Source organism: Nothoprocta perdicaria, unplaced genomic scaffold (genome assembly GCF_003342845.1).
Source record: "Nothoprocta perdicaria isolate Ctin4 unplaced genomic scaffold, notPer1 scaffold_21, whole genome shotgun sequence".
NCBI lineage: Eukaryota > Metazoa > Chordata > Aves > Tinamiformes > Tinamidae > Nothoprocta > Nothoprocta perdicaria.
Genome location: NW_020455316.1, coordinates 1,877,461 through 1,900,502, shown reverse-complemented (window position 1 = coordinate 1,900,502; position 23,042 = coordinate 1,877,461). Strand labels below are relative to the sequence as shown.

Below are 23,042 nucleotides of genomic sequence, written 5' to 3'. Positions count from 1 at the left end.
AGGGAGGAAGGAAGGAAGGAAGGAAGGGAGGGAGGAAGGGAGGAAGGAAGGAAGGAAGGAAGGGAGGGAGGAAGGGAGGAAGGGAGGAAGGAAGGAAGGAAGGAAGGGAGGGAGGGAGGGAGGGAGGGATCTGCAGAGCATTAGCTGCTGGATTCCAGCAAAGTGAGGGTGAGCTAAAAGGAGACCGCTTCCCTTTCAAACACGCAGCGAATGCAGAGGCCCCGGTTGCAGCACACACACCAGGACTGTCTTCACGCACTTGAATAGTCTTGTTGAATCAATGGGAATTCCGATGGGCTTAGTCAAAGGATGCCAGGATCCGGTAGGATTATCGATTACACTTTTAGTATTTTGATTTTTCAAGTTAGATTCATCGTCAGGTATCTAAAAACACATAAGAACCTCATCTGCAATCTCCAAGCACCGATTTAATTTTTGAGACACTTTGTAGGGAAGGAAGAAACGAAAACCGGATCAAGAGTCACGTGCTAAATATCTAACTCCAGTGCAAATATTAAATAAAAAACGGATAAAAACATAAGAAATGTGAACTATTCTTGCAGAATCCCTAATCAATCCTTTAGGAGCACACCATTTTGCAGCAGGCCTGCTGTTCCTGTCCTTTTGATAAGGTTTTGTTGTTTCTATGACAGTCTAAAGGCACGTGTGGAGGACTTCTAAATCCATCTCAGCTGCCACGTTTGACTAATAAGCCCAAGGATGCAGAAAGCAAACTACTAACTGTCTCACTAGGGCAGCGTGTTCCTAACACTACAACTTATATAATCAAACACATGCTAGAAATAGGAGATAAGATTAGTGACAGTTAACTGCTTCTATTTTTTTTCCACAGCCCCAAGAAGGTCTCGGGGATTAAACATTAACTCTAATCTTATTTGCTATAATTATCATATATTCTTTTTTTTTTTCCGTTTTTTTTTTCCTGTACAGCCAATTGCGAGTATAGTGCATGAGTTATTTTCAGAGTGTAATCTGATAACCAAAGTCAGTCAGCAAGCTGTTATTCCATTAAGAGGTAAGTGACTTCCTAGTTATTTACTTGGTTATTTTTACTTGGAATGGTGGGGCCTGGCAGATCCTGTTTTTCCTCGCTTGAAGCTATTTGTTTCTGAAAAACTGTCTGGAATATTTATATTTGTATATATATTTATATATATATATTTCTGGATATTGAGATTTGTCCATACAGGTGCACAAAATAAGCCGGCACACAATTGGGAATTGTTTTAAATGCTTTAAAACGGTATGAGAACACACAGGAGACAGGGGAAAGTCAGGGGCACACAGGAAAAGCCACCGGCTTTCCCAAGCCAGTGGCACTGGAGGGTTTCCCAGGGTTTGCTGAGGGTTCATCTAACAGTGTTGAAATGTTCTCTCGACAGCAGGCTGCCTTTTCCCCACGTGCAACTAAAGCCACGGCGCTCCTAACATCAGCGATCACTCTTTGAAAGGCAACTTGGGCAAGAAGCATCGGGAGCAGGTTTGTCTGCAGCACCTGCAGGAGAGGAATTCAAAGCTGCTAATGGAGAGGCCTGATGAGGAAAAGTCTAGGGTTTGATTGTAGAAACACCTTTTTAATTAAGTGGATACCCTGCTTGCATGGAGAGACGGCTGCCCTCAAGCCAAAGGGACCTCCAGCTTCCTCCCCTTCCCCTTCCCAGATTTTAAGGGAACTTTGTTAGCAGGATTTGCCAGTGCTCTCAGTGTTTCCAAAATCCACCTTACAGGGAACACGCTCGGCACTGCGAGGCAAGGTGTGAGCCTGAACCCTTTGCTGCCCACACCTTTTGGGAAAGAGGAGAAACCCTTGCAGAACACACAGCCAAACATCCTTGGAAACACAAAATGCTGGAAGAAATACAAAAATACGGCAGGACTGGGAAGATCTTTCCCTGGCAGGGGGGCATCGCTCATGCTGAGGGCAGCGTGAAGGAAACAGGCGCCTGGAACAGATTTTAATGTCAGAGCATCATTGGGATGGAGATGGAGCTGCAATTTGAAAGTAAAATCCAGTACCACATTTTTGCAAAAGCAAAACTAAACTGACCCACAGATCAAAAAAGGCAAAAAAAGGAAGGCAGAAAGTGTTAAGCAAAGAGGAGGAGGAAGGAAGGAGTGGGACAGCGTTCACAGAATGGAAATGGTGAGAGAAAAGTCTGTGAAAGATGTGGCTGGGTACATACCATGAGCCAAACCGGGGAGGAAAAGGGAAAACAAAAAAACCAATTTAAGAACTTCTAGAATGGAAAAAGAAGCTCTGAAAGCCTGCAGGTGACATCAGAAACTACCAGATAGGAAGAAAATGAAGACAAATATAGAAATGTGCTCATTTAGAGGGCGCTTGGGCAACCCAGGACACTAATACCCAGCAAACACACAACACAAAAATTGTCATGACCCATGAATTACACAAGGACCCTTTTCCGAGCACAGGGAAGCTCAGTTACGTGCATGATCTATGGTGCCTGGCTCAATACGCTGCAATGTATCCTGGAGAAACAGCAAACCCTTCTCAGCAAGGACTCTCGAGGCAAGAGCTACTATCGAATCCCCCGGGGTGCCGTGTGGCAGAGGAAGCGACAGGCTCTGCTCTCCGTGATGGAGAAGAGCACAAGGCTACAGCAAAGCAGCAAAGCCAGGCAGAAGAGAGAGGGGCTTGGGAAGAACCGGGAGCGGAGCAGGGGCTTCCGTGGATTCCCTTTCATGGCCTGGGGGCCGCGTTTCCCCCAGGGCACCTGCACAGCCCTCCACAAAGAGCTGATAATTCCTTCTGCAGTGGCCCGAAAGGTTAGGTAGGCTCCATAAATCCCACCAGAAAAGAGAAAAAAAACCTGGAGGTGTTTTCCTTCTGGATGTGATTGATGCCCTCACGAGCCAAAGCGGCTCGTGGTGCCGCGAGGGCAGCGGCACACGCTCCCCGCGCGGGCCCTGCCACCTCCCCTGTCGCCGCTCCACGCGCCGCCTTTTTCACACCAGAAAGGGGCGACGGGAAGACGCCACCTGCCCCAAGAAACAGGCTCCGTGTTGGAAAAAGGCGGCATTTCCAGCCTTTCCTACCCTGGAAAGGCACAGGCCGGAATTCAGAGCGCACTGTGCCCACATGTGGGTCTGTATAAATGCACATGCAGCCACACGTGTTAGCACGAGAAGGGGACAGGGGAAGGCCAATGCGTTCGAGAGAGAGGGAATTAGTCCCATCTGCTCGGAAAAGATCCTTTTCTCCTTGGATTTCTATTACCGTCGCACTACTGCCACACTAGAGCGCTTCGAAAAGGCTACAGTTCTGGCAGCCAACATCATTACAGCTGCTCAGATTATTAACAGTATAAATAAGCTCTCGGAGACACTACTAAGAAAATATTAACTCCAATTATCACTGTCTGATAAAAGAGCGAACGGCAAAGTGCTGCTCTGCCGTCTCAGTCACCAGCGTGCACTTATGGGTGCCGTGAGTAACGAAAAGCAGTTTATTTGCACACTGAATCATCCCAGCCCTGCTTCTTTCGCTCTTGTTTTATTTATTTTTATAAAGGTGCTTTGAACCAGTGTCTTCCTTTGCCGTCATTCCTAGCCCCAGTAATTCCAAGCGAGCAGAAAACTGTGCCTGTAACACAGAGCCATGCACAGCTCTGTGACGGGAGGGCCGCGGTGCGGGGCGCAAGCGGGAACCCTCGCATCGGGGCAGGTTTGTAAGTGCCATCTGAGCCCCAAAAGGAAGGCGGAAGCTCCTGGACCATCCGATGGACTTGGATCCTTTGGTCTTTCCGCAGGGCAGGCACTCTGCTAGAGCCCCGGCTGAGGCCGCCGGCTCCGCAGACACGGCCGCTCCAAGGGCGGCTTCCCGCTCTCAGGGCCGGCCCTGCGGATTAAGGACTACACAGCTCCAATTAAAGGCGTCTCTCCCCAAAAGCGGGAAGCGGAGGCCCTGGTTTGCTCAGGGCCACTACAGCACGGACAAAAGTACAAGTCTGTTTGGGAATCAAGGGGGCAGATTCCCACCGGCGAGGAGCCCGGGGCTGTGCTGAACATCTGCAGGACGAGGCCATGGCCTGGACAGCAGCCAGCAGCGCCTGGACACAAAGGGAGGGAAGGGAAGGGAGCTCCCCCGCGCCGGAGCTTCCCGGGAAGCTGGCGATGGCGGGTGGGAGCGGCGGGATGCAGCCTGCGTCTCATCCCTGTCCCTGCGTTCCCGGCTGGCCTGGGGTGAGAACACCGGGCGGCCTCTGGGAAAAGGGCCTTGCAGGTGGAAAAAGAGGCTGGAGAAATGCACGGTGGGGCAGCAGCAGCCAAACACGGGCAGAAAGGAATGCAAACAAATGCAACGCAGAGGGAAAAGGGAAGAAGGGATTTTCTAAACTTCCCTTCACCAGGGCCAGAAAAATACCTTGAGGCTTTTTATTCCAGAGCCCCCTGTCCCCGGTCCTTTCCCAGGGTTTCTCCAGCATCCCTCTCCCCCTCTCTTTTCCGCATCCCTCAGTCCTTTCTCACACCAGCTCCGCTCCCTGCTTGGCCGCCGGCTCCGGGCAGGTGGCCCCGGGCAGCATGACCCCTTATCCGCCTCCGCGTGCCGCCACGGCCCAGCAACAGCTCTCCTCTAAAAAACAATATAGGATAACATATCATTCCATGCAGCTAATATATTATTCCACACAGACAAGCGTACTCTCCTGCAATGTTTTTTTTTTTGTCACAAAAAGCCCCTATGGAAGGCAAAATACGGAGAATGGCAAAGGAATCACTGGAGAAGAACTGAAGTTCATTTTAAATCAGTGTTCCATGTACAAATGCTGTCTTACAAATAGGATTATTTAATTTAAACCTTCGATCTGTCAAGTTCTATTACTTCCAATGGAGCCTGTCGTTTCTTGACTTCATTATAAATCAGGCTTATATTACAATTTATGTTAGGTTAAGGCACCGCTTCGATAGGAGGCGGTGGAGAAAAAAATATTACACGGCAGCCAGTAAATAGAGCAAAGTCATTGCGCTGTTCTTGAAAGGCAAAAAGTCATCTTGCTAAATGAGGGTCCAAGCTGTCCTGCCCCAAGACTGTTAGCAATAAATAAGGGGCCTCAGGGAAAAGTGCTGAGCATTCGCCGGGTCTATTTTCAGCTTGCATCAGCAGCTGCTGCCCCTGGGATCGCGTCTCTGCTCATACCCTACCCTGTATGTAATCGCTCCAGCGCTGCAACCAGTGAGATAATGAAAGAGCCTGGCATAAATCTAGACTTGAGTGGAATGCTAAATGAGAAAAATAGTACAAAAAAAGGGGGAAATAAACCGCGTTTTCAAGTCATTAGGAAGAAAGACTTTGACATATGAAGTGTTGCAACCATTAATAGCACTTATCATATAGAGTGGAGACAAAGAGACAAATTAATCAAACTGACAGAACTGGGACATTTTATGCTAATGCGGGCTCCTGGGTTTTAGTTTGTATTCCTCTGTGTCTGGAAAACCAATACCATTACAGGGCAGGAAATTGCATGAATAACATGCAACAGATCATAAAAATTCACACGCCGAGCGCGGAAACACTGCACCCAGCCCTGTGAGAAGCGAGCCCGGGAGCGCTTCCCGCTCGCGCGGGGAGCGAGCCGCGGTCCCGGCGCGGCGGGCGGGACGGAGCCCGGCGAGCTGACGCCGAGGCCGTGGTCGCGGCTACCTGAGGCCAGCGCCGGCTCTGGGCTGGTTTGCAGTGCTGCAGGCAGCAGCTCGAAGCCACGGGGGACCCGGCGGGGCCGAGCGCGGCCTCTGACTGAACTAGCGCTGTGTTAGAGTTAATTCAACGTCTCAGGTCAAAGAGAGAGAGGGAGAGAGGAAGATGAAAGAGGAAATAAATTAGTCCCAGTGCCAGACGCACACCAAAAATCCCCTCACCCAAGTGCAAATCCACAGCAGGTGAAACAAACAGAAACGGAGGTATTAAAAAAACCGCATTCTTTCATTTGGGAATTACAAGGGCTGGCGCTTGCTGTGCAGAGCCACAGCGGTGCTGCGAGGAGGAGGAACGGCGGGAGCCACGGGAACGCTGCGCAGGGCAGGGCGCAACACACGGCCGTGCCACGGATGCTTCACCTACCGAGGGGGCTTCTCGAGGGCGCCCAGCAAAGCCACCAGAACAGTGTGCTGGGCCAGCGTGCGGAGCCAGCAACACCAACCCCTGCTCACAGAACCACAGATGGGCTGAGGTTGGAAGGGACCTCCAGGGATCACCTATTCCAACCCCCCTGCTCCAGCAGGGACACCCAGAGCACAGGGCACAGGGCGGCATCCAGGCGGGTTTGGAAGATCTCTGGACAAGGAGACTCCACAGCCTCCCTGGGCAGCCTGTGCCAGGGCTCTGTCACCCTCACAGCCACCAATGACAAACACGCCACCTCACGCGTTGCTCATTGCTGCGCGTGCTGAGGGTCCCCCTTGGCAGCCCTTGCTGGTAGCTACTGTCCAAACCTAGGACAAGGACTAAGCCTTGGGGAGAAGGGGAGCAAAGCTGATGCCCTGTGAGCTGGGCAATGCCCAGCACTGCTCCCACCTGCCCTCGAGCACCGCGACACGAGCTGGTGATGTGGGGATTGCACCAGGGATTTCAACACCGGTGCATGCAAGGAATGCGGCACCTGACCCTTTCTTTCTTCCACCTGCAATAACAGCACTTTGGGAGTGAAAAAAAAAAAGGTTAGCTGCAATAAATCAGCTTCTGACAGAGACGATGGAGAGTACGGAGTCTGCAGCACTGGCAGCTCATTCAAGCAAGAGCTAGGAAGCAGTGGCGAGAAGTGCCTATGGATTCTCCCATTCCTTTAGGTATGGCACTTCCTCTGAACCGATTTCAGAAAGACAGCGACCACCACCAGCACCAGCAAATGCTTCACACTACAAGTGCACCCAAGGGCTGAGGCGAGAGTCGGAGAGGAGACCATGTCCAGAGGATGATGAGCAGAGGATGATGAGCAAAGGATGACGTCCAGGGGACGAGCTCTGCTCGGAACCCTCCGAGTTTGCTGTGAGGAGCAGCTCCAGGAGCAGAGCCAGCCTGTCCTACAGACCTGCTCGGAGGAGGCCCAGAACCCCTTACCAGGGGCACAGCAGCCCTTAACCAGCCCGAGAGAGAGGCCAGAGTGAGATCGAGCTCTTGTCCCAAGCAGTTCACCAGCCTTGGTCCTCCTGACCTGGGTTTCCAATCGGAGGGTCCCTGCCTCAGGGTGAAATGAATCACAGAAGCGAAGGTTTGGGCTCATCTTTGAAAGGAAGCTGAGTTAAAATACTTCTGAAGAAACTGCTGCTTGCTCTTCTGAACCTTCCAACTGAAACAGATATTCTGAAGACATGGAAAGAAGGAAGGGGGTACCGATTTAAAGATTTTTGCCACTACTGAAAGGCACTCCTTTGCTTTCCGAATGCTGTGACAACTTGGTAAATATTAACAATTTTCTCTGGAGACTGCCCAATTCCTACATTTGCCACAGACACCTCCTTCATTCTTCACTTCCTCTGACAATGACATAGACATTATTTGTCCTCATTGACTGCTCCTTATATAAACTGTGCAAAAATGACAAGGATAGATGGCACTAGTGAAAGACTGGCAATTCTCTCTTTTTTGGGGCCTTGGACTTGTCAAATTAATTCAGTCATTTAAATAAACCACAGCTTTGGTTCGATGCATCCCGTCTTCTGCAAGCTTACAAGTTCAAGGAACAGACAGATACTGGTTTGGCTTCATGTTTGGAAAAAAAATGCAGAAATCCGTACATGGAGAACAAGGAAATCTTGCATACAAGATACAAACAAGGTGAAACGTAATTTCAGTGCGAGAGGCAAAGGAAATGGCTGAAAGGATCTGTCTATCCAAAGTTCAGTTTCCCTGTCCTGGAAGTAGAAATGCACACCAGTCTTCCATAGAAAGCAGAGGGAAGTTGTCAGAATTCGCCTCTACCCATTTTTCCCTGTCTCGAAACCTGGGCTTTGAAAGAAACAGGAAATAAGTTGAACTTGTTCTGTTTTCACTTGACCAAGAATCCCCTGGCAGGGAAATTTTATATCGAGACTCCTTGTGAACATGGAGCGAGGTGGCTACGCATCTTGTGCTGCTGCTGTGTGGTCAGAGATGGAAAGATATTCCGCTTTCAGAGCTGTCTAAGACTTGCTTCTTATTAGCTGCAGGCCCTTCAAACTCCAGGAGCCTATGTCTGAATTTCAAGAAAAAAAAAAGAAAATCATTTCCCACAAATGCTGTCAGAAGTACTACAGAGCCAAGAACGCAGCCTCAGCCTGCTAGCTGACAGTCGGAGGAAAATCCCGGACCACTTCATTAAAAACATTCCTTTTTATCCCTGAAACTGAGAACTCTACTGGCAAAGCTTGCATGGGCATTTTTTTCCATAAAAATTTACCCTTTTACCTTCTTTTCTTAAAACTTTATCCTTTTACCTTGAAACACTAACCCCGAGGGTATTCCCATCCCATTCTGGGAACATAAGGCGAGTTATATGCATGAATTTGGTATCTGGTCACATCACCATTCAGAATAAGCAAATATCAGAGTATTGTGGAGTGTCTGATGCACAGCACGCTGCATGTCCACACCCCTTAAACTAGCATCGGTCATGGCTGTTTCATGGCTGCTGGTCTGCTTATTTGGAAGGTCTTTTTTCTGCTTTTACTAGCCCAATAAAACCACCACCGGCTTCAGGGAATACACTTCACACCAGAAGGAAGCATCAAAGACATAAAGCCACCACTGAACCAGTCTTGGGTTTCACCTGCCAAAGCTCTCCGCACTCTTTATAGCACCCCTGTACACTTCAGTTTCTCTTATTTAACTTTCTGGCTCTAGCTAACTATGCTGACGAGTAGAAGAAGGAAGAAATGTTTTCTAGGGACCTGTTTCTTACATGTGATGGCATCTTCAGGAAGCTAAACCTGGAGTCTGCAAGTTGGGATGCACAATGAGAAGGCAGCAGTGAGCTCGCCCACCGAGGTGTTGCCTTGAGGTGATGAGCAGATGCTGCAGGGAAGGATGTGACCTGGAGACAGATGTGTTGCCAGCCCCAAATCTATGTATATCTGAATACTGTAGCTGCAACAACAAAACAAATAAGGATTAGGGGGGCCTGGAAATCTGCTGCTCGCATTTACCAGAACTGATCAGTGGAAGAGATCAAGGCTTGTTGGGTGCTTCTGTACTGCTTGGGACAAATGCAAAACCCAATAACACAGGATTAAATAACACAACAACCACAATAACACAGCACTAAAAAAAGAAAAACTAAAATATGAAGATTTTCTTCTTAACAAAGAATTTCTTTCTGAACTTGGGTCTGCACAGGCCTTGCCACTCAGCCAAAAATACCTGAATATGCATCCTGGGAAGCGCCCAACTTCCTGGTGAGGAACTGGAAATCGTAGGAATTCTCTAATTCTCTTTGATCTATTCCATGCCTCCAAATCCAGTTTCCTCCTGGATCTGCCAGAGCAAGCAGGTCTTATAAAGGTCAGTGCACAGGACTTGCACGAGCACCTCAGCAATGATATAGGAAGAAAGGACCAAAGGACATCACAGTGCAGAGCCCACCTATCAGCCAGGCCCAAGCCACCAAACCAGACTGCATGACTGCGGGTGTCTCCATGCCCTCCCATGCATTTCGAGAAGCTGCTGCCAGTCAGAAAATCCTCTAAAGGCCTTTGGTAGGCTTCAAAGGTGCCAGGGACAGAAAATGAGACCAAGGCTCTGGCTGAGAAGCCAGACTCCGGCTGGACCTCTGGGTTCGGGCACGTGGGCTGCTCTCTGCCCAGCAGCTTTGTCAGAGACAGAGAGAGCTTCAGGAGAGGAGAACATGTTCAAGTGATTGTAAAAAGGGATTGAATCCTGACTGACCTGAAGAACAGACCTGTGGTGTAATTCAGATCTGATGCATCAGCTTCCACCACAGCGTTCATGGAGAAGGGTGATGACAGAGGTGTGTTTGTTCAGGAGAGACCACGGGAATCTCCTGCTGAAGTTCTTATCTCACCACTATTTAGTTTCAGAGCTGACACCTCACACTTCCAGCTGCTTGGTGACACCTTGTTTATATAACAGCTTTATTCTAAGTGCTGGTACTGTGATTCCCTGCCTTTCTCAGACCAGCTATGATTATTTTAATTCTGGCCCCTAGATCATAGCATGATCCATGTTCATGGATCATAGCAGAAAATTACGTGTCCCAAAAAATACACCATGCAAGCCTGAAGCAAAAAGGAATTCCCCAAAACAACAAAAAATCAAAATAAATCACAAAACTTAAAAAAGATTAAACTACTTCTGTGTGAGGGAATCAGACAATTACACCTGTGGCTTATTCTAATGCTACTAGCTCTTAAAAGCTCAGGTTAACCAGAGCGAAGGGCAGGAAGGTTTATTAGCACATCTGGTCTGTGCTAGGATCTTAAATTCCAGTCAGATATATCTGTATTAACTTCCACTACCTGTACAATACCTTCTGGAAGGAGGGTTTTAAGCATGTCCCCTGAAAGGTAATTCCTTAAGCACAGGCAGCAAGGTGGAGCGCCACACATCACTGAGGAGCTTGTTGCTAAAACACACACCAAATCTTGAGTCGAATTAACTCTGGCTTCACAACAGCTGACACTGGCTCTTGTGGTATCTTTCTGCAGGAAACTAAAACATGTTTCCCAGAGATAGGCCTGACACTTTATTTAAGTCTCAAAACATCCACCCAAATCTCTCTTCAATCCTTCTCAGACAAATTCAATATCTCATTTACAAAATAACCAAGGCCCAGGCTAGGGCACTTTGGCCAAGTACAGCCGATTGCATTTACTTTATTAAAGCAACACAGCCCCCAGTGACACCATTTTCAGCAGTGTGGGTTGAGCTGGACCACAGGGGTGTTTGCTGGGACTCCCACGCATGTGGCACAGATGAAAACTCCATGTGCATGGAAGTGCTGAACTGGGAGAACCGAGCCACATCCCTGCAGAGGGCTCCCGCTGCACACACAACAGCAAGCGGGTCCGCGAGCTGCTCTCGTGTGTCCTCCCCACAAAGATCCCTGCGCATCCCGCAAGGAGCACATCATTCCCAAACACTAGGGTGCTTACACAGCCTTCTGCTCACTTAAAACCTGCATGTCATTTGCAAATGGATCTGCGTTTCCTGTTCTTAATGTTTGCTGACTGCTATACAGTGTCAGTTAAACTCTTGCCAGATCCCACTCCACAGCACTGCTGAATTTCACCAGTAGCTTAGCTGTGAAGCCAGTGTGACATTATTCACTGAGGAATCTTGGCCAAAAAGTACAATATAAAGATAAAATCTTATCTTCTTTGCGTCTTGGGAACACTGATGAAGTTAAGCTTGGCACTGGGATCAGAAAGCCCCTTGCAGGTTGAGATCTTGCATTTGGGAAGCTGAGGGGTGTCTTTATTTAGATTCTCACTTGTGCCATAACTGCCCATTTATTCAAATCTCTGGACTCTTTTTAAGAGCAGACGGTTGGTCCTGCTGCACTAAAGGGGAGAAGGAAAGGTCTGTGAATGGAGGGGAGCAGGAGGTGAGGAGATCTGCGGCGCTGCAGGGCAGCAGCAGCCTGCGCTGAGGAACCATGCGCAGTCAAGGTGGAGACTCCCCATTTTTGCTCACACCAAAACACATCTTTAAATACAGAGGTCTCCTGCAAACCTGCCAAAATACATGTTTACTGCTTCTGCTCATGCTTTTAATGCTTAATGCACCACCACTAAGACCTACTTTCCAGGACATATTCTACATTTTAAATCGCGCTAGTGAGAGGGCAAGTTTCCCCATTACAAACTATCTTTTCAATAGCGAGTGCAATCACAGTCAATCAGCCCGATTTACCACTACAAACAGGCCTGACTTTAACAGAGGCAATGAAATCGAGTCCACTTATCGCAGTGGTGGATTTCATTCTGTGCATTAATCTCAGTTTCCTCTTTTATAGTATTTTTTATAGGCTTACTTGAATAAATAAATAAATAGTACAACTACCAGCACAGCTGTTTCAGGTTTTTAATAACTCAAAGGAGTTATTTCAGATTGTCTCCATTATTATAGATGTGTGTTTTTTGGTTTGTTTTAAGCTTATCTCCACCACAGAGATATATTTCACCTTTTTGCAGAGGAAAATACCAGAATGATCAACTGCAAGACATCACTCATGAGTAAATAGTGGAAGACAGGATGTGCATAATAAAAAATGGGCAGAGAGCTTCCTCATCAAACTCGAGGCATGAAATAAGCAGTGCTGGGAGCCTTTATGGGAAGACACGGATGGAATTTCATTTTATATCCTGACGGCTTCATTTCTGTTTTATCACTCAACTGCTAGAAACAAAACGCAATGTTTGTACTTTGTACTGTGCTGCATATGCAACACATGCCACAACAGGCATCTCTGTCTCATGGTCTCTCCTGATTTAGTATCATGTCACTTAAGATTTCAGAATGCAACTAAATGCTCAGTTTTATTCTTAATAGAGAACTGCAGAATTGCCACAGCCTCCGGCAATTCATGTGTCATGAATGCCAGCACTGTGAATAAACATGGACAATAATATATGCCATAGGTAAGGTTAGGAAACTGAAGACCCCACTTCAAACCTAAGTTCCCCTTTCTTCCACCTTCACAGACTCATTAGAGTGGTGCTGGTGTGAGGCTGAAGTGTTCACACCTCAGGGGTTTGAAGCCTGATGGATACGACCTCCTCTCACTCCTCTCCAACAGGTCTGCAGAGAAAAGGGTAGACAGTAGCAGGATGCCCTCAGATCACTGCAGTCTTCTGAATTTAAAGCAGAAATAATTCTGGCCGGTATTACAGTCTGTGAGGAACATCAATAGCTGATACAGACATGTAAAGAGAAAACCACGTTAATGTTTTCTGCTCCAGAGAATAAAACTGTAGCTATGCCTCATACTGCTCTGAAGAGCCCCAAATAAAGAGTCTTTGGCTGTTTCCCACAGGACAGCACTATCCCTCCAGCTGGGAAACAGAGCCTCCATGCAGACCCTTCTTGCTCTCCTTCCCACATCTGTCACCTCCTCCACTCCAGGCCCCTGCGCAGGGGACTCCCAGCTCGGGCACTGAATTCTTTACAATGATCATATTCAGGCATACACACAGTGCATGCAGAGAGGAAAGGCAACGCTAAGAGAATAATGTTTATTTCTAGAGAGATAAAAAGGATGAATAATGGCTTAGCCGGCAGGGTATGTAGTATCTGACCTCCTGCATCCTGCCTTTGATCTTCCCCTGAACCCAACCATCTTTTGCCAGCTAATTCCCAGCCTTTTTTCCTCCGACTAGCGGGTTGGCAGGGATGGTTAACAGCTGCCAGAATTCCTTGTCTCTGTCAGTTGAGAACTGCACAAATGTAGATGCCTGGCCCGGTCCCACCAGGGGTGGATGCCTTCACTTTCCAAAACACTCCGCTTTGACCAGCCTTGGAGCCGAATGTCTCCCTGTCCTGCCTTTCTCCTTTCGAGGATTAACCGTCTGAGAGAGCTAACCCATGGTAACTCGAGAGACAGACGATGGATTTCATGTGGCCAGACGTTACAGGGCAACAGCAGATTGCACAGCAGCTTTCAGCAAGCAGGGAAACAATAAGAATGCAGCTTGGTGTGTGGTGTATGCTGGCATACGCTGAATGTTATCCTATAGCAAGAAGGGATGAACATGGAGGGATGAACAAAAAGCTCCCACCAAACGCATTCCACCTGCTCTAAAAGGCAGCATCATAAACAGATGATGTCTCCCTTTGCCTTTTGGAAGAAGATGACACAAACAGCTCGATTCAAACCTTTTGCCCTAAGAATGGAACATTTCTTGCACATAGTCCATTGCACATTATAAAGTCACCAGTAACCACTCTCTTAACCTGATCCAAGGAATTAAAGGGTTTACACGTAAGGGAAGAGTTTACAGTTGCTCCTACCTAGGAAGCAACTTGTTTTTATGACACAGTTAATGATGCATGAGGGCAGTGCTGCAGAAAGCCAAGCCTGCTCTTTCAGAAGACCTGTGCTTAACCAGGGACAAAGGGATATGGTGCCCTGATAGCTACAGAGATCTTGCAAAGGGTTTTTTGAAATACATACCGCAGCATCATGCAAATCTCAATAACAAGGTCAGGAGGATTGTAACAATTCACCGGTTGAGAGACTGCCTGAAATCTAGATCCATGATGATTAGAAGTAAGTTCTCTCTTCTCCTAAAATTTATTCCAAACATGCATGTCTGGAGAAAAAGCTGGCTTCTGAATTCCAGCTTTGAATGTCTCAGCCACCTTCTCCTTTCTTTAAGCTCAGGACTCTCATCTGTAAACTGTAGGAATCTCATGCAGCCAAGGATATTTGTTATTGCTGTTCTAGTGTTCTTGCCATTTAGTTGAAACCTCAGTTTTGGGAAAACAAGGCAAGATGCTTGCAGAGCTTTGCAAGATGCTTGCTGCTCTTCTGTCCAGGGTCCAGCTTCTAGGCTGCCTCTACAGACTTGCTCTCTGCCCGCTCCCATTAGCAAAGCGAGGCAGGTAATGCCAGCGCATCAAAAGCCTATTCTGCGAAGCACCGGCTCCTGCTCAGGCAACCTGGAGCAGCACTACAGCATCAACGACTCCATCACCTCCTCAAGAGCTGCTCCTCGCAGGGAAGAAGCAGTGTTAATTGGATAATGGCCGGCTGCCAGCTAATATTGCCATGACCTACAGTACCCTTGGCTGAGAGCCGTGTGTGCCTCTCCATCACACCTTTTTTTGTAATCTGGATGGGAAGTGGAAACCATTAAAAAAACCCTCATAAGTGCCATTTAACTTCTTATCATAAATTAAAAGCTTAATTAAGTGCCTTGTTACAGGAAGGAAGACCGGTTTTTGTGATTAAATAAAACAAAACAACAGCTAGGGGTACGGTTTCAAGGGGTAACTTTACAGCTTAAAACTCGGGTCTTGGAAAATAATAATTTGGGTTGCAGTCACCAACAGCTGCTTGATGAAGACGGAAAAGCTACTGTAAAGTAGCTTCACCCCAGGTGAAAAATGCACAAGGTTCTACTCATTTAGCAAAAACTGAACGTTATGGGAAGAGCTCAAAAGCTGGCAGCTAAAGGGGTACGATGTTTATTAGTTCTTTCCCACTGCAGTTGACACACTTTACTGCTCTATCTCCATTCTGAGCTGTGACAAATCACAAGCCAGGACCCTAGCTGAGCACTTGTTGCTACACAGCTGTTTTTCCAAGAACTTATTTGCACGCTTAAATATATTGCTTTAACAAAAGACGTAGTACAAAACCAAATTCCTTAGGCTGGCACAAAAGACTTTAGGAAAACTCTTCAATACATGAAAAACAATTGCATAGTGAGTTGGTTTAAATTGATTAGGAGAGGATTTGAGCTAATATACATCAAGGTACGCTCAAACTGCATGAAATGCTTAACCCAAGGTTTTACACTGGTTTAAAACCCAGGATGTTCAGTTAGTCCCAATCCTGTATGTGTCCCACGTCTCCCCACTGAAATGCCATGTTCCCAGAGTTCTGAAGATTATGAGCTAGAAAAGGCCTTTCTAATTTATTTTAATGAAATATAAATGACTCTCCGTCTTACCAACTCTTAAACACCAGAGTGTTTTTATTCCTTTTGCAGGGCTTGGACACTCTTCTCGGCAGTATTGGTAGTATTTGGTATTTCACATACCAAAGCAGAGGAACCCACCAAAGCACCCGGCAATTTCAAGTAGGGCAGCACCACGAGCAGGCAGATGCTTAACCAAGCAATAACTGAAAAATAACTAACTGCTTTAGGCAGATCTCTGTACCTCAAGTGACTAAGAGTTGTGAGGAAACTAGTTGCTGTGCAAACTGGATTCCATGGAGTTATCAGAAATGAATTTGCATGTGGAAAATATCTGCACAACTGGATGTTACTGACTGTGGTAACTTCTTTCTTTAGTCTGAGAGTTCTTTTCCAGTCTGAAGAAGTTAAAGTCTTGGTGCTCTGCAACGGATCTAGGCACATGGCGAAATAACAGTATAGCTCTCAGGTGGAGCACGATCATTTTAGAGTACTGAAAAAAACCCTTAAGTATTAGATTATTTTCTTCTGAGAATTCACTGACTTCAGTGGAGATGTGACAGCAGACAATCTAACCCTAATTCACTAGAGCTTCTTGATCTTTCACTGAGATACAATTTAAAGTGTAAAATCCTAGTAATTACACTTCATTTTTCTAAAAAGGATTCACTTAAATAGGATTCATTTATGGTTGTACTGGATGAACTTTTTTCATGTAGTATCTCACATAAGACATACATATCGACAAATCTTTATGTTTTAGTCAATTTGTCATTTCAACACAGGACTGTGTCGCTGAGTCAGTCCCGAGAGAAACATGATGATCCTTTTGGAAAGGGGGTCCCACCCTACACCTGCCTCCAACACCAGCCTCTGGCTGCCTCTCTCTGCTGCTATGATCCAAAAGTTGCTACTTTCCCACCTAACTTTACTTTTTAAAAGCCAGCTGATACCAGCCCATCCTCGTGTGGACACTGTCTTTTACCCTGTCTCATGCCCTCTGGCTACACAGAGCTGGCAGCGCTCGTCACTGCTCTTCTGCTTTAAGCCAGGCAAACCCACCAGGATGCCACCCTGTGCCCCTTCCTCTAGGTGTCCCTGCTGGAGCAGGGGGGTTGGACTAGATGATCTCTGGAGGTCCCTTCCAACCTCAAGCATCCTGGGATTCTGGGATTCTGGGATTGCCCTATCTCACACATCTACCTGCTTATTTGAGTTTCAGGGCTATTTCTTGATCTACCTGGACCGGTGTCACCCTAGGTGTCCAAGCGGTCTCTCAAAAGAGCAGCGTGGACACCCTCCTGTCTCCTCACGCCTCTGTGCGTCACCCTGGGTGCTCGGCGACCTCTCTGCTCCCACTTTTGCTTCGCAGCACCACAGCCAGGCAGTAGTGAATGAAACACCTTCTTCCACTGGAAAGTATTAGTGGACACTGTGCAGAACCATAGTGTGCGTCCTAGCGTGTCTGCCGTGATACATCTGAACTCTTATGCAAAATGTCTGGGTTTAAAATTTCTTCATGAGTAATACTCAGTGTCAAGACTCACGAAGTCACCCCCGGTGACCTATTTCTTCTCATGCCCTCCAATTTGTGCCATGACAGTGTCATGACACCACTGGAGTCTCCGGAGAGTGAACTCAGAGGGGAAAAAACGTGCCTGATGCTTTAGTCACCTGCCGTGATTTAAAAACGTGCAGTGCTTCTTAGCAGGCTTCAAGCAGTGTTGGAGAGGATGTTCACCTCATTCTGCACACCAGAAAACGTTCCCAGTGACCGACTGCCTTCGCTCCCCTTGGGGACATCCTCGTCCCTTGAACTATGAGCTCAGACAGGACACCTGGGGTGGGTGGTGATAGGAGGGTATGTCAGCAGCTGCGTGTCTCCCTTCTCCTCGTGGCAAGGCCACCAGCGTGACCAGCGGTGCCTCTGCTATCACGGGCCTAGAGCCGTGAGGAAATCACACGGAGGTGGATATCAGCCCGCGAGATTTTGTGGTAAAATAAACTTTCCAGTGAGGTAGGTATTTTCTACATCCTTTGCTTTCGGCTGCGTGAGCCATTCTGCCTGAGAACAACCTCCCATTTCTGAAAGAACATGTTCAGCTTTGCCTTCTGAGTAGGAAACACATGTCCTGAAGCAGCTAAATCCCAAAGAGGAAGAGGAAGGAAGCTAGGCTGAACGAGACACAGGAAAAGGGAATGGCAAAAGCAGGGAGGTGAGCAGCTGGAAAAGGGTGGGAAGCCAGGGGGCTCCAAACCACGAGAGCGCTCTAATGACTTCTCAACAAGCACTGCTGCCTTGCAGCCGAGTGACCCCTTTCCCATGTCCTGTCGGGAGAGCCCGAGGAATACAGGGGTGCTGCTGATGCACTGAAGGAAGCCTGCGCAATGAAGGGGCCTCTCTGCGGGAGCCAAGGGCCACCTGAAATGCTGGAGCGCTTTGCTCCAGAGACTGCTGGCAACACTGGTGCGTCTTGCTTTCCCGCCCCCGGCAAGGGAGGTGGAGCGACCACTTCCCTCCTCGCACTCCCCGAGGGCTTCCAGCAAATCGCGAGCAACCCAAGGGCGACAAGAAGAGAGAACGCCGTGGGGAGGCCCCAGGAGCACGCGCTGCCTCCCGCCGCGCGCCGCCCTTCCCGCCGCCCGGTGCGCGGACGGCGTTGGGAAGCGCCGCATACTGTACCTCCTCCGGCAGGCTGACAACCAGGTCATTTTCGGTCTGCCCCACCAGGGCCTGCAAGAAGTACTCGCTGCAGGCGGCCAGCACGGCGCGGTGCGCGCGGAACTCCTTGCCCTCCACGAGCAGAGTCACATCACAGAGAATATCCTGCTTCCGCTGGTCGTTCAGGCACAGGAGAATATTGGTACAATGCACCGTTGACTCATACACATACATGGGGGATTCAGTCTTCTCATCCACAGACATTCCGTTCACACCCTGCAGCACAAGGCGGGAAAAGAAAAGACAAGCTATGAAGCAGGCGGTGAGGAGAGGAGCAACACAGCTGGTGGGCCCGCGGTGGCGGCCAGGTTGCGCCATCTTGCCCAGCCAGGCTACGCCATCTTCCCTGGTCAGGCTACACCATCTTGCCCAGCCAGGCTACGCCATCTTGCCCAGCCAGGCTATGCCATTTTGCCTAGCCAGGCTATGCCATCTTGCCCAGACATGCAACGCCATCTTGCCCAGCCAGGCTATGCCATCTTGCCTAGCCAGGCTATGCCATCTTGCCCAGACATGCTACGCCATCTTGCCCGGCCAGGCTGCGCCATCTTGCCCAGCCAGGCTGTGCCATCTTGCCTGGCCAGGCTACGCCATCTTGCCCAGCCAGGCTACGCCATCTTGCCTGGCCAGGCTATGCCATCTTGCCGGCCAGGCTGCGCCATCTTCCCCAGCCAGGCTACGCCATCTTGCTCGGCCAGGCTACGCCATCTTGCTCGGCCAGGCTGCACCATCTTCCCTGGCCAGGTTGCGCAATCTTGCCCAGCCAGGCTACGCCATCTTCCCTAGCCAGGCTACACCATCTTGCCCAGCCAGGCTGCGCCATCTTCCCTGGCCAGGCTATGCCATCTTGCTCGGCCAGGCTATGCCATCTCCCCCCGGGCCCAGCCTGGCTGCAGTGGCTCCGCGTTAACGCTTGGAGTGAGCGGCCGAGGGAAGAGGCCTGGGAGGCTGTTTGTGTCACTGCACTGCAGGCTGCCGTGCTGCCATCCACGGGTCTTCCTTGCCCCCCAACCCGCTCCTTCCTCCCTCTGATCCTTCCCTTCATGCGAGCCAAAATAGGCTGGAGGGGCTGTCAAAACCCTTCGACAAACTCCCGTGCGCCCGCGATTCCTGATTTAGTAGATGCAATAAAGTTACACAGGAAATTTTAGAAGACTGCAGCAAAAATAAGCAAGAGTGACTCTCTGGACTTCTAATAGTGAAAATGAAAAGGGTTTTGTCCTTGCTTCTTCCATTTTCATGTTGAGGGGAAAAACGCTTGAGCACGCAGCCCGTACACAAGTGGACAGCGCTCTGCGCTCACCCGGAGCAAAGCCGCTGCTCAAGAGGGCAGGGAGGTGGAGCTGGGCTCCACGAGAACAAGTTGCAAACTGCAGCGGCCTCCCTTCTCAATGGGAATTAAATACATTTTAAACCTTATGGGGGAGAGCAAGATTTTGAGTGGATGTAGAAAAAAAAACATTTCCAGGTATGGCTAAGGCGACGCACACTCACTGCTGGTTCAATGTCATTTACAGAAAAGGGCACTTTCTGAATTCCAGACTCATATACATAAGAAATCCCCCAACCTACGTGGGGCTCCAGCGAAGGGCGGCAGGGCAGCATGTGGGTGCTGGGGTTTGCTCCTGCTGCGAGATAAGTCGTAAGTCACTGTGTGCTGACAACAGGCCAGACGTTGGTAGGATGTAAAATATTCATTACACGTTTCTGAACAGGGAAGTTCCCAGCCTGTTGTTCTGCAATTTCTGACACACACAGAACTGTCTTGCGCCTTCGAACATGGGCTGAGGCGGCTGGTGGCTGTGGTGGGATGTGGGCTTCCCTGGGCTCCCAGCACTATGTGAACCCCACTCACACTCGCACATGCTGAAGTAATTTTTCTCTCCCTCTAAAACATTGAGGTCATTTCTAATCTTACCTGAAGTTTTCCATTGAGCACCAAACTGAATCCTGTTTGCTTTGTTTTCCCGATTTAATTCCTCTGACTAGAAAAGTGCGAAATCCCTTGTTGTATCTAAATGCACTGCCTGTCCCAAAACAAACTAAATATGCTCATTTCAAGGCTTACATGGGAAAAGGTATTACTTTATCTGTATGCATTACACCAGCAAAAGACTGCAATTTTTATTTTCCCCATACGACTGCAGAAAGAACCATACAAGACATGCACACACCAAAAGAAGAACTTGGGTTTTTCAGGCTGAAGCAGAACAAACCGATGACTACGCTGGCAAAAACGTGCAAGCCACCATTCACGCGCAGACTAGAAAATCACATCTTAGCTTAACGAGAAAAACCTGCCCAAGTCAAAGAAATGACAGAGTCAGTCCTCATGCAACCCACTTGCTCAGCTGGGAAGTCCTTATGTGCAGATTCTTAGGCTTAATCCGACCGCTGCTCTTCTCACCACAAATTGCCGGTCGTATGAGCTCTGCTGTTGAGAGGGAAGTCATGTACACGCACAGACTTCAGGTGTTGGAAGGAATTATTTCATTTCCTTGACAGAACCAACAGCAGCGGTCTGTGAGAGGAGATGCAGTGCTAAGGCTTACAGACCACTGGATTTTGGCATAATACTGCTATGCTGCAAATGTCTGACTGCTGTGGAAAGTGGACGCAGAATTTCTCCTTTGCTCTGCTGTTCCAGCAGAACTTTAAGCACTTTCCTTCTGTTTGAGAATTGAAGAGTACACAAGACGGCTTTGAACAATTTCTCTTAGCAAACATTCAAACGGGGATACCCTTTTCTTAAACTTGTAATTCAAAAGATACTTCTATTCAAGCCAAGAATGGATTTAAGAGGATCTGCTTGCTGCGTGTAAATACATACTAAACTTCTAAAAAATGTCTCCTACTTCTCTAGCTTTATAGGCAATTTTGTAAGCCAGAGGCTACCCTGACGCTTCACAAAGCAGGTATTTTCGCTAACTTTACGGAAGTACAATATTACTGAATGTGTTAAGGAATGCTGACGACTTCTCTTTTACAGACATTTTCAGTATTTACTGCTGACTCACGCTATGTTTCTGAGTACGCAGCTGAAAACGCCTACATTAAGAAGAGCAACCCAATATCCTTCACTGACTTTATATCCACAGTAAAGATACATATCTATTGGGGAGAAATCTAGTAGATACAACTTTAATAGGGAGGGATGCTTTTTTTGTTTTGTTTTGTTACCAAAACTTTGGTAACAAACTTCAGGCTTTCCTAACCTGAAGGACATTCACCAAATTGCTTTTTTCTCATGAAATGAGAAGAAGAGGCAGAAATCACTTTATTAGCACTACAGTAAAGTAAAAGAGAAAATGATACTTGGCTCTTCCCACTCACAGTTTTCTGTGTAAGTGAAGCCTGACGCTAACGCTAACGTTACAGTGGGGTTCTAGGTGGTCACTTGTGCGTGCTGCGAAATGCCAGAGTTTACAAGAACCATCTAGTGGGAAAATCTGAGAGCTACAAATGACAAAGCAATGGGGAAAGCCTTTTGAATTTTTCTTTTCCAGGCACATCTTATGCCTGTAATGTCTGAGGCGATGACGAAAGGTCCAAGAAGTCTGAAACCTGGCAGGTAATGAATAGTAATGAGTAGAAAATTGATTACATTTTCACTTTTTTTTTTTTTTTTAATACCCTTTGCCTGAAATTGCACTCCTTTTTTTTTTTTTTTTTTTTTTTTTTTAGTAATAGCACACTTTCTGTGAATCAAACACTGAATTTGAGCATTAATTAGTAATTTCCTACTTTTTATCTACAGTTCTCATTAGCAGTATCATGTAAAAATGGTTTCATGCCCCGCAAGGGCTGAAAATCCGGAGTGTTTTTCCCTGCTGGCGAGCGAGCTTGCCTTCTCTGCCAGGAAATGTGACTGTGCAGCCCTGCAAGGGTCCCAGCCTGGGTCCTAGCCACGCTCCTGGGAGGCACCTCCATCCCGCCGCTCCGGTGGCGGCCGCGTTTCTAAGCTCCTGGCAGTCTCTGAACGCAGCTGTGAATGTGGGAGAGCCTCGGACAACCAGGGGGGCCCTGCAAGCAGCTCCTCAACGTGCTCCTTGCTCCCTGCCGGGAGGCCTGCACCGCTGGCTGCAACCTCGGTCGGGCACAAACTTCCCCTCGTGGCGCACTCGGCCGCCTCCGGAAGCAGCCAGAGCCCGGATTGCGCACAGGGAAACCAGGGCTCCAATTTATCAGCTTTTAGTGCGTCAGGATGAGTGATCTGCTGTCCTCCCCTCTCCGCAATCTGGAGGAGACCAAGTGACCTTGAGGTACGAGGTGCTTCCGACCCAGGAGTGCTTTATCCCGCGGGATGGAGCAGGACGGTGAAGCCCTACACTGGGAAATGCACTGCTCATTTTCATGGAAGAGCCGGCTGAGAGGTCACCTTAGGGCTTTGGCATGTAGCAACAAAGAAGCAACCAGAATTTCATCCCCCCCGTCCCGCTCCCCTGAAGTAAAGCAGAGATAGGGTATTAAACCCAAGCTCTGATGCAAGTGGCAGTGCAAGAGTTAATGCAAAATGCGTATTTTCTTTCTGAACTCAGTATTATGCTGAGCTTGCAGAAGCTTCTTCATAGAAATGTTTGTAACACACTTGCTACTTCTTTCAAGCTGCAGACAGAATGACTTAGCGAGCCTTTCACCAGCTCCAAAGAACATGCTGTGCATTTGTTTGCATATGGGGCAACATGCTGCCAGAAAAAAAGGC

The 23,042-nt window shown here is 48.2% G+C and overlaps 1 protein-coding gene across 1 annotated transcript in view; it reads right to left on the bottom strand.

Annotated features, from left to right (window-relative positions):
• BACH2 (BTB domain and CNC homolog 2) overlaps positions 1-23,042 on the bottom strand; it is a 163,534-nt gene that overhangs the window by 20,343 nt on the left and 120,149 nt on the right. Inside the window, exon 5 of the mRNA XM_026038398.1 lies at positions 18,302-18,556. Within this exon, the coding sequence (XP_025894183.1) occupies positions 18,302-18,544 (243 nt within the window). The 5' untranslated portion in view covers positions 18,545-18,556. The remainder of the gene's footprint in view (positions 1-18,301; positions 18,557-23,042) is intronic.